The 13,508-nt window shown below is 45.0% G+C and overlaps 1 protein-coding gene across 1 annotated transcript in view; it reads right to left on the bottom strand.

Moving 5' to 3' along the window:
* DNAH10 (dynein axonemal heavy chain 10) overlaps positions 1 to 13,508 on the bottom strand; it is a 113,752-nt gene that overhangs the window by 44,294 nt on the left and 55,950 nt on the right. The window contains exons 35-41 of the mRNA XM_019748752.3: positions 11,598 to 11,786; positions 8,780 to 8,926; positions 8,059 to 8,250; positions 6,435 to 6,553; positions 4,698 to 4,856; positions 2,027 to 2,162; positions 268 to 390 (exon numbers count right to left, since the gene is read on the bottom strand). Coding sequence (XP_019604311.3) covers positions 268 to 390; positions 2,027 to 2,162; positions 4,698 to 4,856; positions 6,435 to 6,553; positions 8,059 to 8,250; positions 8,780 to 8,926; positions 11,598 to 11,786 — 1,065 coding nt within the window. The remainder of the gene's footprint in view (positions 1 to 267; positions 391 to 2,026; positions 2,163 to 4,697; positions 4,857 to 6,434; positions 6,554 to 8,058; positions 8,251 to 8,779; positions 8,927 to 11,597; positions 11,787 to 13,508) is intronic.

Below are 13,508 nucleotides of genomic sequence, written 5' to 3'. Positions count from 1 at the left end.
AGTCTAAAATATTGACTCTCTACCCTTGTACAAAAAAAATTTGTCACCCCCTGGTCTAGACTATCAAAATCATTACCTATCCCACTGGCTGTGAATTATCTGGAAACCTAATAAGTGCGTCTTCCATGTTTCCATCCAATTTATTGATAACATTAAATGCTCGAGGTCCAGGACACAGCTTCCAACTAGAAACATCCCTCTGGTTATGTTTTTCCAACTAACCACTGATGCTAGTAACCTTAAGTTCATTTTAGAAATCACTTTCACCTTGTTTTGTATTTGATTAACCCATTTTTTCCAGTATGGTTGGTATTTCAAGTTTTTAGGATCCACATACACCATTCCACATCGAGACACAGTTGCAGGGGAGGCATACTGTAAATCTCCAACCTGGAGAAATAAAGAAACCAGTCACGTCTAGAGTTATAAACAACTGGACTACATGTTCAAAATCCTTTGTTTGTACAAAGTTTTTACAACTGCACAAAACCCAGGTCATACCCAGGTTAACACAGCTTTCAGGAGACTTCTAATTGAACACGTAGGTTTATCATGGGAAATCATACATCTCTGATGTGGCTCTTTTTTAAGTTTTCTATTACTGTGAAATTAATATGCTGTAGCATATCTGACAAAAACAGAAAAGTATAAAGAGGAAAACAAGCTATCCAAATGCCACCACCAAGAAACAAACATTGTTTTGGAGTGTCATCCTTTCAATTTTGTTTTGTTTTTTTAACATAGTTGAAATTGGGTAATATAAAACTTAATAAATAAGTGTCTAAACCAGAAGCATGAACGTGCGTATCTCTCTTTTCCAGAAAACGCCGCCGTTCAGCCAGTGAGATGATGATATGCACACGCCTGCACTGACAGCCTTGTAGGCCACGTGAGACCAGCAGAGACATCAAGTGAAAGTGAAAGCAAGCCCCAGGCCCAAAGCTGTGAAGCAGGTTCAGAAGATATGACAGAAAATTTGAAAAAACAAATAAAGATAAGATAAAGGCAAATAGTGTGAGAGAAAAGGCAAGGCAATTACAAACTCCAGGCCAAAAAATAAGTGGCTCTAAAATTAACATACACAGAGTATACTAATTGGCTGTAGAGTAAGTATTTCCATATTTATAATAAACTGTTTACAGGTGTAACTGCCTTTACAGGTGTAACAGTTACAGGTGTAACTGTAAACACTGTTTACAGGTATAACTGCCTTATCAATATAGTATTGTGAGGCGGGGAAGTGGGCTGGTGTCATAAGACATGAGCCCTCACATACTATGCTAAGTGAAATATGTCAGACTGAGAAAGACAAATACCGTAGGCTCTCACTTAAATGTGGAATCTGAGGAACAAAATAAACGAACAAATAAAACAGAAACAGAGTCATAGATACAGAGAACACACTGATGGTTGCCAGAGGGGAGAGGGGTTAGGGAGTTGGGTGAAAAAGGTGAAGGGATTACGAAACACAAATTGGCAGTTACAAAACAGTCACAAGTATGTGAAGTACAGCAGAGAGAATATAGCCCATAAGGCTGCAACCACTACGTGTGGTGCCAGGTGGGAACTAGACTAATCGGGGGGATCACTGCATAAGTTATATAAATGTCTAACCACTGTGCTGCACACCTGAAACTAATGTAAAATGACGTTGAATGTCCACTGTACCTGAAAAAAGTTAATAATTTTTAAAAAAAGACATGAGCCCTCACTTACACAGCAGTCAGTCATTAGGTACTGTGTAAACTCGCCGAGGGAAGAAAGAGCAATACTTAGTGCGTTACCTGGAGCTACGAGGGTGACCATCAGAAGAAACAGCTCAAGAGTGGCAAGTGGCTGCCTCCGGGGTACGGTAAAGAGGGATGCGGGGAGCAGCTAGGGGACAAGGAGGTGGCCTCCCCGTAAACTCTCCTGCACTGTTTGGGTTGTCTGTAGTCCCCTGTAGTGACTCCTACTTTAATAAACATTGAAAATTGTTAACTGAAAGAAAGACTCGCTTTCGAAGTTCCTTTCCATCCCCACTTGCCTCAAAGAGCAGAGCACAGTGAGTCTGAAGCCGAATGCGCTCGCCGTTGGCCAACGTCAGCAGCTTGTTGTCGTCCATCACGGAATTCATGTTTTCCACCCACAGGGCGTCCACATCACCATCAAACAAAATGTACCTGCAGCAACCGAAGAAAGAGAGCCTGGGGTTCCCAGGAAGCGTCCAGCTGGGGTACTCGGTCTAACCTCCCCCAGGCTTGCCGAACGTCTTTTCCCAGGGTTTCCTGGCCAGGCACTGAGATAGAGCATGCAACTTGCTCCGGAGGTTTGACGCATAGAACAAAAAGTACATGAAAACTGTGAGTTAGTCACCAACATTTGAGAATCAGGAAACTTCCCCCAAAACCTGGATTGCTTGCTTGCTTCTCTGGCCAACTGGAAGGTCTGTCTGCATTCGGGCATGGGCACAAGCTGCTGATGCAGACAGCAGCGGCCCCTGGGGACAGGAAGTGTCACAGTCCACCCCATTCTTTTCTTTAATCTGAGACTGAGCATCACTTGCTACTTATCACTGGTTTTGACGCCTAGTTTCCTTAAGGTAAAGTTAAGAGAAAAGGGACGTACTTCATATACCCATGTGGACTGTGTTGAATGGCGGCCCCCCAGAAGATATGTCCATCCAAAACCCGTGAATATGATCTTATTTGGAAAAAGGGTCTTTGCAGATGTAATTAAGAACCTTGAGACGAGATCATCCTGGATGATCCAGGGGGAGCCTCATTCATGACAAGTATCCTGACAGAGGGGACAGCCATGTAAAGATGGAGGTCGAGACTGGAGTGATGCAGCCATAAGCCGAGGAAGCCCCGGCACTGACGGGACTGGAAGCAGCAGGAAGGATCCTCCCCTGCAACCTGCAGAGGGAGCGGCCCCATCTTTACTTTAGACTTCCGGCCTCCACCGCTGTGAGAGAATAAACCTCTGTTGTTCTAAGCCACCCAGTTTGTGGTAATTCGTTGCAGCCGTCCTAAGGAAGCTAACCCACCATGCAACGTGGCCTACTTCCGTCACTGATGCCACCTGCTGGGACCCTGGGAGCGACTGGGTTTACAAGCCCTGGTTCACACAGCGTCTGTCCTGGCAGGTCTACTTTGGCTCCAAGGCCTCAGGTGTTCAAACTACATGATGCTTCAGTTCTGAGGCTGTAATGGGTTACCTGGCAGCAAAGCCCATCTCCTCTATTGTGTTGAAATGGTGACTAGGTATTGCTGCCATTTCATTCACTGACATGAGTAGTTGGATTTTTTGCAGCATTAATCTTTTGGTTTATTTTCTTTCAGTGTTTTTTAAACTTCTTCATTTTAAATAATTTCAAACGTGCAGTGTTACAGGAATAGAACAGTACAAGGAACTCCCATATGCCTTGCAACCAGATGCCCCAATTGTTAATTTTTCTGCCACATCTGTGCTCGCTCATTCTCTGTCTCTGAATGATACGAGTATTTCCTAAGAACAAGCACCTTCTTTTACATAACCACGGTGCAATTATTAAATTCAGGAAATTTGGCATGCAGAAAGAATACTGTTGTCTAATACCCAGTCCACATTCAAACTTCGCCAACTGTCCCAATAGGAAGTCTCCATTTCACAGTGATCTTAGGAAGACGAGATTCAGGCTGCCATCAATCAATGCTAAAATCACTGGGTGAAGGTGTGATGAGGAATGGGTTGTTTACAGTCTCCGGCTAGAGCCCCACAGGTTGCATAGCAACTGCAGAGAGAGAAATGTCAGAAATCACCTTAACCTGAGGATCAAAGTTAAAATCACTAATAACACAGTAAACCAACATCATGTGCTTCCAGTGAGATGCTGAGGACACCATGTCACTTCCGTGAAATCCCTACAAAGATGTGTAGCCTGCCTCCAACTATGAGGAAGCAGACGACAAACCCAAACTGAGGGCATTCTGTACAGCAGCTGGCCTGGAATCTTCTAGAACGTGAAGGCCACAAAAATTAAAGAAAGCCTGAGGAACTACTCGATATTAGAGGACACCAAAGGGACAGACAACTGAGCACAATGTAAATCCTGGGTTGGCCCAGAATTGGGGGAGAATTGCTAAAAAGAGCTTGCTCTACAAGTCATTAGCTGACTTCAGTGTTTTGTTATCTAAGGTTATTCTACTGATGGGGTTGAACTAGAATAGAAAGTCAAGGTCATCCCTGAGTGTCACAGGAATAACTAACCCTGGGAAAAGGTTTCTGCCAACAAAGCATTTCTGCTCTTGGCATCATGTGACCCTTGTGGCCACAGCGCATGGTGACACCAGTAGGGCAGGCATCGTCAACCTTGTCTACAGGTGAGAAAGCTCAGAAGGGGGTTCCAGCACTTTCCATGACGCTCTGCTGCCTTTCCTTGACTTACCTTGCCGTACAGGCAGCCTGTTTGAGGGGTGGGGCTCAGGCAGCCCAAGTTCCAATCTGTGGCCTTGGGACGAGTTCCTTACGTTCCCTAGGCCTCAGCGTCCTTGGGGTAAGCTGGGGACAATCGCAGTTGAGGAGGGTGATTGTGACAACACATGAAGAGCTCTGAGATGGTACCTGGCACCTCTGACTCTAAGGCTGCCGGCATCCAAGCATGAAACTACAACACGAGACATCACCTGCCAACTCACATGAACTAAGGCAGACTCCCCGCGCACCACGGTACTCACTTGCGCTCCTTCTTATCCGTGGGCTTGTTGATCTCCCTGAAGATGTTAGATAGCACCCCATCTGTCCAGTCTCGGGTGGCGGGGTCCAGGACACCGTACAGCTCTATAACACTCACGGCTTTGGGGTTCAGGATATACAGCTTTGTCATCAGCCCAAGCCTAAATCAAAGGAGAGGCTTCAGCCGGGCTTCAGGAAACAATCTAGGCCGCCCATGTGGGGGATTAGATGTTTGGGATCCAATTCAAAATTTAAAATACAATCCACACAAACCACCTATTGGGCTTCACACTCACTGTCAAGGGCTTACATTAAACGCAAGGGAACCACCTTTCACCAACGCCGTGGCCCCAGCACAAATGAGTTCTGAACCGCAAGCATGGCTTGGCCTTTTGAGGGATGCGAGAAGCAAACTTTCATGTACATTTCACACTTCCGTGTATTACATACTCATGCATATGCCATGTTTATATGAATGTTTCGTAGCTAGTATATAGGAGATAAGTCAGTCATCCTGATAAGGTAACAAGCCTCTGAACTCCCAATATTTAATCCCTCCTATTTACAGGATGACAGTAACTCTGTGTTGCTGACTTTCTAAATCACATCGAGTGTTTCCCACTAAAATGCCTATAAATTCCCAAATCGCTATGGGATTAATTCATCTACAGAAAACTAAAGTTCACACAAACCACAGTTCATAATTAACAAAATAAATAAATATAGGGGTGGCCGGTTAGCGCAGTTGGTTAGAGCACGGTGCTCTTAACAATGTTGTTGCCGGTTCGATCCCCACATGAGCCACTGTGAGCTGCGCCCTCCACAACTAGATTGAAAGAACTACTTGGAGCTGATGGGTCCTGGAAAAACACACTTAAAATAAATAAAAGTTTACAAAATAAATAAATAAAAATAACAGTGGCATACATATATACACACGTGACATTCCTATAAATTATCTATGAATGAATTATTAAGGAAAAATACAGGATGGCTATGGCATAACCCACTTAAAATCAGGAAGCCACTGTCCACTGGTTTTCTCATAAGAAACATAAGAAATAAAAAGTGACTGTCACTCATTAGATTTTTACAGACCATCTAGAGATGCTAAAGCTGCAAAGACTATAAGGCTTGCTTTGATTTTTGCTGGAATCGTAGCATGCATTGAAGTCTTTCTAGAATCTAGTTATTGCTTAGGAGAAAAGTGACAAGTCAGAAAACCCGTTACCAGTATAAAGATGATCAATTCACTACAGATACTTTATATGAGATTCTGTATTAGGAGTATGAGGTCACTTTTCCCTTCTAGCAGCATTGCTCCTGCAGGGCTGGTGACGAGAAGGCATTTAGGGAGGGGACACCCTCTCTTTCTGGCCACTCTGACGTCATACCCGTGTTGTACAATGGGTGCTGTCCTGACTTACTTTAAAGGAGCAGCCTGAACACCAAGAAAATATGACTTAACAAGTTAATTTCTGAGGTATCTTTATAAGGCCGTTTGTGAAACACTCATTTCACAAATGAACCTACTCATAATCTGATGCACAAGAGGGTCCCTGTTTTGCCTTCTAAAATATGTTAACTAAAACAGCAGCGAAACGAGTACAGATGCTCTGAGCTTACAGGGGTGTTTCGGACAGGTTCACCTTCCCAAAGAGGACGAGGTGATGCTGCCCCCAGCCTGACTGTCGTCCCCGCCCCCCGGCTACCAGGCCCTCCCGGCAGGTCATACTTACTTGGTCTGAGCCTGACACAGAGCGTTAATGACCACGGACTTGCCCCCGCCCGTGGGCCCCACCACCATTGTCGTGTGGCGCGTTAACATGGTCTCGAACATCTGAATCACCTTGTCCACCTGTGGGACAAAATCCACGGCTGGGTGAAAACATGTTGTTGTTTTTTAAAAAAAACAGCTTCATAGAGCCATAAATCACGTACTATACAATTTATCCATTGCAAGTCTACAATGAAATGGTTTTTAGTGGGTCCAAAGGTTGTGAAACCATGACCACATCCAATTTTAGAACCTTTTCATCACTCTTCCCCCTCAAAACACCCTGTGTTCACAGTCCGCTCTCCCAAGCCCCCCTCCCCCAGCCCCTGGCACACGCGAATCTACTGTCCATGTCTAAGATTTGCCCATTCTCGACATACGCATGGAATGATGTGAATGGGGTCACACAACATGTGACCTTTGTGACTGGCTTCTCTCCCTGAGCATCATGTGTTCACGGTTCCTCCACGTGGCAGCAGGCGTCAGCGCTCCCTTCCTCTTCGTGGCTGAGAGATATTCCACTGTGTGGATAGACCACATTTTGTGCCACTGATGGACATTTTCCCACTTTTTGGCTCTTGTGAATAACGATGCTATAAACATTCGTGTACAAGTTTTTGCGTGGACATATGTTCTCATTTCTCTTGCGTAGATAGATACCTAGGAGTGGAACTGCTAGATCTTATGGTAACTCTGTGTTTAACTTTTTAAGGAACCAGATTGCTTCCGGAGTAGCTGCACCATTTTACAGTCTCACCAGAAAACACATCTTTTGAAACCACCACCTCCAGAGGACAACGCCAGGGCTAGGGACAGTGCAGAGAGCAATCTCAGCTGTGGCCAGGGCCCACTGCCCAGGCCTGAGGCCTCCTGGTAGCCTGATGCCCGAGGTGACCCACCCAGAGGCTAACTTTTTGGCCTTAATGACAACATATACAACTTACAGGCTCCGATGATCAAAATCCTACAGCAATATCTAAATTTACTTTTTTTGTAAGTGTGACTGTGGGGTACAAAAAGGTGGGGTGGAGAGAGAACATTAGGTAGCTGGGTCCCAAAACAAAATACTTAAGTTATCTGATCACATTATGCCAAAAAAAGAAAATAATGGGAAGGTTGTCTATCCATACGATGGAATATTATTCAGCCCTGGAAAGGAAGGAAATTCTGACACAGGCTACAACATGGATGGACCCTGAGGACATTACCCTGAATAAGATAAGCCAGACACAGAAGGACAGATACTATATGATTCCACTTCTACAAGGTACTCAGAAGAGTCAAATTCACAGACAGAAAGCAGAATGGTGGCTCCTGGGGCTGGGGGACGGGGAGATTGGGGAGTAGTCTAACGGGGACAGTTTCATCTTGGGGCGGTGAAAAAGTTCCGGACATGGACGGTGGTGATAACTGCACAACCATGTGAATGTACCTACTGCCACCAAACTGCACACTTAAAAATGGTTACAATGGTAAATTTTATGCTATGAGTATTTTACCACAATTTGTTTAAAAAAGAACTGAAAAGAAAACAATGGACAGCATGCAGAAGGAATCCACGCATGGCGTTTCCAGCACGGTTTTACCTGGACAGGCAGGATGACAAAGCCATTCTCCTCGAGCACCTGTTCCACTGCATCGTTGAAATCCGGGTAGCGAACGCGCGGGCAATCGAGCCCGGGAAATAGGTCAGAGATCAAACCAAGGAAAAGAGGGACGTCTTCAAACACGAACTTGGGGAGATTCATGTCTCGAAGGGCCCTCATAAGCACCACATCCTGGACGGGATGAAACACAAATGTCTTCAAAGGTATTTCTGAAAGACCTGGGGGCTAGTCTACAAATCCTCTTAGGAAATGGAAAACGAAACTTTATATAAAACATAAAACACACAGTGTCCACAGAAGTACGTGAGCGGTATTGACTGAACTCTGCTTTGGAGTCAGACCCGTGCAAAAAGACACACAATCGCTCTTCTCGCTTTTATTGCAAAGGGGAAAAAAATTTTTTTAAAAAACTCAGGTTTATGCTTTCACGAGAATTGTGTTAATCCACACACCTCCACCCCACCGTCCTGCAATGATAAATTATTAGCATTGAAGCATCACAAACTATGGTACTGGGAAGACATTGAACTTGACCTTACGGTAATAAGTCAAATTAGCAGAAAACAAGGTAATGGGTAACGGGCCAAATTAAGGCCACCCAACCAAATGAAACGACAGCCTTGATGAACAGTTTCTATTGAGTGCTCTACTGTACGCCACCATCTCCTTCCCAGCTGTCCTAACCGTGCTTGGTCCCCACCTCTTTAAGTTCTGAAGAACCTCTCTTCAGCTCACCAGCCATCACCAGCACTGATTTCAGGGCTCTGAGTCCAAAATCATAATGATGCTGTTTGGAGAGCTGCTCCCGGGCAAGCTTATACAGAACAGTCATCTTTTTGGCCAGAGTCTGTGGAGAGAAAAGATGATTAAAAAAAAAAAAAAGAAAGAAATGACCAAAGGAGTGCAGAGGAAGCTGTTCTACAAACAAACCAATCTTACCACCATGGGTCCCTCACTTTAACCATGACAAAGAGGAACTAATTTAAAAGAACGCCAGTCGTACCAAAATGTGATGAGTGCCCTTGAAAGCTGAGGAAAATCTTAACCGACTTAAAGACTAGAATCCATCCAACTTTTTAAATCATGGTGACCATACTCCAAAAATATGCTTCCTGTTTATTTTGACCTAAACATATTATGAAAGCTTCTTCTCCTGTAATCGTTTCTGAGGACAACTCAGCCACCTAGCTCACATCAAGGATTCAAAGCCCGCTGGTCCCGAAGGATGGCATGTGGGATTTGCTCAGAAACACTAAGAACCAGAGATCTCAGCACTCTAGCTCAAAATCCAGACAACATAATAAGCAGTAAGAGCCTTTAAAAAAAAATGCAGAAAAGCAACCTAACAACCCTTTCCGTTAAAAGCATTTGCTATTTTTTTACCTTTTCCAGACCCTTCTAGAAACAAATGTGCATACTTTTATACATTTTAAATATTGATAAAGGATATATACGAGGTATGACACGTTCAAGAACTCATCCTAGAAAAAGTGCTACATACCTCATTGCTGAGTATCACTACGGTCACCTTCAAATTACTCCACCTTGGGAAGCTATGCACTGACGCCAGCACTTAGTCCACCCTTCAAAGCAATTTTGGAACTTTTTCTGGAATGGCCATCAGAGCTGTCATCGTATTACTCTTGATGTCCTGAATGTCATCAAAATGTCTTCCTTTCAATATTTCCTTTATCTTCGAGTAAAGAAAGACTTCATTGGGGGCCAGATCAGGTGAGTAGGGAGGGTGTTCCAATACAGTCATTTGTTTATTGGCTAAAAACTCCCTCACAGACAGTGCCCTGGGAGCTGGTGCATTGTCGTGATGCAAGAGCCATGGACTGTTAGCAAAAAGGTCAGGTCGTTTTCGTCTTTTTCATGCAGACTTTTCAGCACTTCCAAATAGTAAACTTGGTTTACTGTTTGTCCAGTTGGTACAAATTCATAATGAATAATCCCTCTGATATCAAAAAAGGTTAGCGACATCATTTTGACTCTTGATTTGGACTAATGGAACTTTTTTGGTTGCGAATATATGGTGATGGAAGGAGAACTGACTCTGGGTGATGAACACACAATGGGATTTATAGATGATGTAATACAGAATTGTACACCTGAAATCTATGTAATTTTACTAACAATTGTCACCTCAATAAATTTAATAAAAAATAAAAATAAAATAAAAAAAGAAAAGAAAAATTGGCTGAGTTCCATTGTGTACTTTGACTATTTGTTTCAGGGTCGTATTGGAACACTCACGTTTCATCACCAGTGATAACATAGCCCAAAACATCGTCCTGCCTCTCCAAAAGGTCTTGGAAAACTTCGACTCTCCTTTGCTTTTGTTCATCGGTGAGCTCCTTCGGGATCATTTTTGCACACACCTTTCTCAAACCAAGATTTTCAGTTAAGATTTTCTTAACTGTTTCTCTATTGATGTTTACTTGGTGGGCTATGCTTCTCACAGTCAGCTGATGATTCTGACACACAATTTGACTAATTTTTGCAATGTTTTAATCAGTTCTGCTTGCCCTGACCTCTCTTCATCAATGACACGTTCTCACCCTTCCGAAAAACAGTTAATCTATTTGTACACAGCCATTGTCTTCATGGCATTATCCCCATAAACTTGGACTAACATGTCCCTGATTTCACTTCTACTCTTGCCAAGTTTAACGAGAAATTTAATGTTTATTCATTGCTCTAATTCAAGCTCAGACATTCTCGTGATGGCACACAAAACACACAACAATGAACGCCACTCAGCAAGACACCACCACATGTTGACATGAACACAGCTGTGAGACACTGATGCCCCAAGGTTATGAAACCTCACCGAGCTGTTGGTACAGGGCTGCCAATGTAAGCGCACGGTGGCAAGTTCGCGAACTTAACTGTCAGACCTCGCACGCGTGCGCGTGTGGGTATTAGAAGCCACATATTCTCAAGGGCATGAGGCTGAGAGAAGTTCCTCTCAAAGGGTTACATACTGTATGATGCCACATATAGAACGTTCTCGAAGCTACACAATTACGGTGATACAGAATGGCTAGTGATTGGCTGTAGTTAGGGTTGGGGGGGGGTGACTGTTAAGGGGTAACCCCGGGACAGTTCTGTACCCTGATCGTGGTGCTGGTTATTCTACACGTGAGGAACTGTCACAGAACTACACACACACACATCAGAGAGAGAGAGAGAGAGAAAGACTGCCAAACCTGGGGGAGTCCAAAGCAAGTGTGTCCCTGAGTTAACAGCACGCGCCGCGTTCGTTTCCTGGTCTGACAGTGTGCTACAGGCAGGCACGTGAGATCTCATTTTTAAGGGAAGTGGGGTGAGGGGTACATGGGAAACCTCCACTATTGCTACCACTGCTTGCAAGTCAAATTATTCCAAAACCAAAGTTATGATTTTAAAGCGAGAGAGACAAAGCAGGAAACTTGTGAAAGCCACACAGACAGGACCCGTCCCAAAGCCCCAGGCGGAGGCAGATGCAGGGCGCGGCCCCAGCGTCCCTCCCTCACCTTGGCCCAGAGGAAGCCCTCGGAGAAGAGCATGATCTCGCAGATCTGCTGCAGGTCAGGCACGATCACCACCACCGGCCTGAAGAGCGCCTTCACCGACTCGGGCAGCTCCGTGCGGCCTGCATAGCCGGGGTTCATGGTGATGAAGATGCCCATTCGTGGGTCCAGTGAGATCTCCTGCCCTTCAAACTAGAGGGTGACAGGAAAGAAGGGGCTCAGGCTGCTGCCCACCCACCACAGGGGAAGGGAGGCTTGGGTGAGCCATGAGCCCATTAGTTTCATGGGTACGAGGCAGTCCTCGTGCTTACGGCCTGTGTGTTCTGGGGGGCAAGCCTACACTAACCCCAAACTCTGATCTGAATCAGGGTCTCTCCAATAGAGAAGTAGGTGGTGTTGGGAAAGAGTGCAGCCTGGGGCCAATTCAAGATGCTGTGTGACCCCCAACAGGTCACTGAAACTCTCTGAGTCTTGGTTTCCTTTTCAGCAAGGTTGTGGTGATCCAATGAGACAACACACGTGAGAGCACGCAGCCCGGCACAATGCGTGGATGTTCATTCTTGTGAGTTGTCACCCTTTCCCCATGCCAGCTCCACCCACAGCTGGTCAACCCTTCCTACGGAACCTTCTCAGCATCCTTCAAGACACTTTGTCCTCCAGGTGGCCCAGGTACCAACAGACTACAGAAATCGCTCTAGTTTGACTTTCTTTGATCTCAGTTGAGTTTCAACCATCTCAACTTTCCTACTAAAATGTTACTATTTCATTTCTTTCAGTGGTCCACCAGATAGACAGAAAACAGAATATTTTATTTTTAGGAGACACAGGCTGCCTCGGTGACAAGAGGGCAGCCCAGCAGATAGTTGACGCTCCCTCAAGACAGAGGCCACTGTCTTGTCCCCTAAATCTGCAGTGACACACCTTTACCCACTCTCCAATACCTCACGTGAGTCCCCGACCACCCTCTGGAGAGGACAGACAGGCCTCTTCTTGGAAACACGGCTTCTAGAAACCTAAATGCACTTACACGTTCAATTTCTTTACCATGGGAGCAGTAAGCTCAACCCTACAATACTTCAGAAAAACTAATTAAAAGAAAACCAATCCAGAACTTTTCTGGAATCCTCAAATGTTTGACAGTATCCAGTTCACATAATCTCTTGACAATGAGCTGTACTGAGGTCTGGGGAGAAGGCAGGTGTGGTGCCGGGGGGGGTGCCCACAACGGGTCCTCCCCAGCCCAAGCCGGAGCTGGGCCCTGAACCCCCACCTCTCTCTGTAGGGCCCTGGAGGATGCACAGGAGTTCTCAGGTGCAGGGCAGGAAGGACAATTCCAGGCAGACAGGGAGGCACGCGGTGTCACAGGGCACAGGGTGTCTGTGACGTGAGAGTACGTATAAGGCAATGAGAGCAGGGCCCGCAGGGGCAAGGACGGTGGCAGGAGGAGGCGAACGCCCTGGGCCCACAGAGGACCCCACTGTGGGGAAATGGTCAGCCACACTGGTCCCTGTTATCACGGTTACCTAAATTTTATAAGATCATTTTTCTCCAAATTCTGATCCAGCTGAATCTGATGTAACTTCACACAGACTTCTTAAACTCGAGTCTGCAAATGTGCTCTTGGATGGGGAGAGAATAGTGAAGTCTCAAAAAAGTTTTTAATTTGCTTTTTCATTTTGGAAACAACCTTTAAAATCCTGCTCGTTCTAATGTCCTAACATTACCAGGTATTTCTGTTCACCGTGAGAATTTCTATTGGAGACATTCTGATTGACTGCAGTAATCATCTTTTAAGTCATATTTTTCCTCAAACTTGGGAAGCCACTAAGAATACTTTTTTCCTTTAGAAGGGGCCTTATACACAACTCCTTTGAGAACACTGGCCTACCCATCTATAACCACTAGTTATATGTC

This window comes from Rhinolophus sinicus, chromosome 9 (assembly GCF_057876585.1).
Source record: "Rhinolophus sinicus isolate RSI-liver-muscle chromosome 9, RSI-T2T, whole genome shotgun sequence".
NCBI lineage: Eukaryota > Metazoa > Chordata > Mammalia > Chiroptera > Rhinolophidae > Rhinolophus > Rhinolophus sinicus.
The sequence above is the reverse complement of the archived record's forward strand: the minus strand, read 5'-3'. Positions and strand labels throughout refer to the sequence as shown.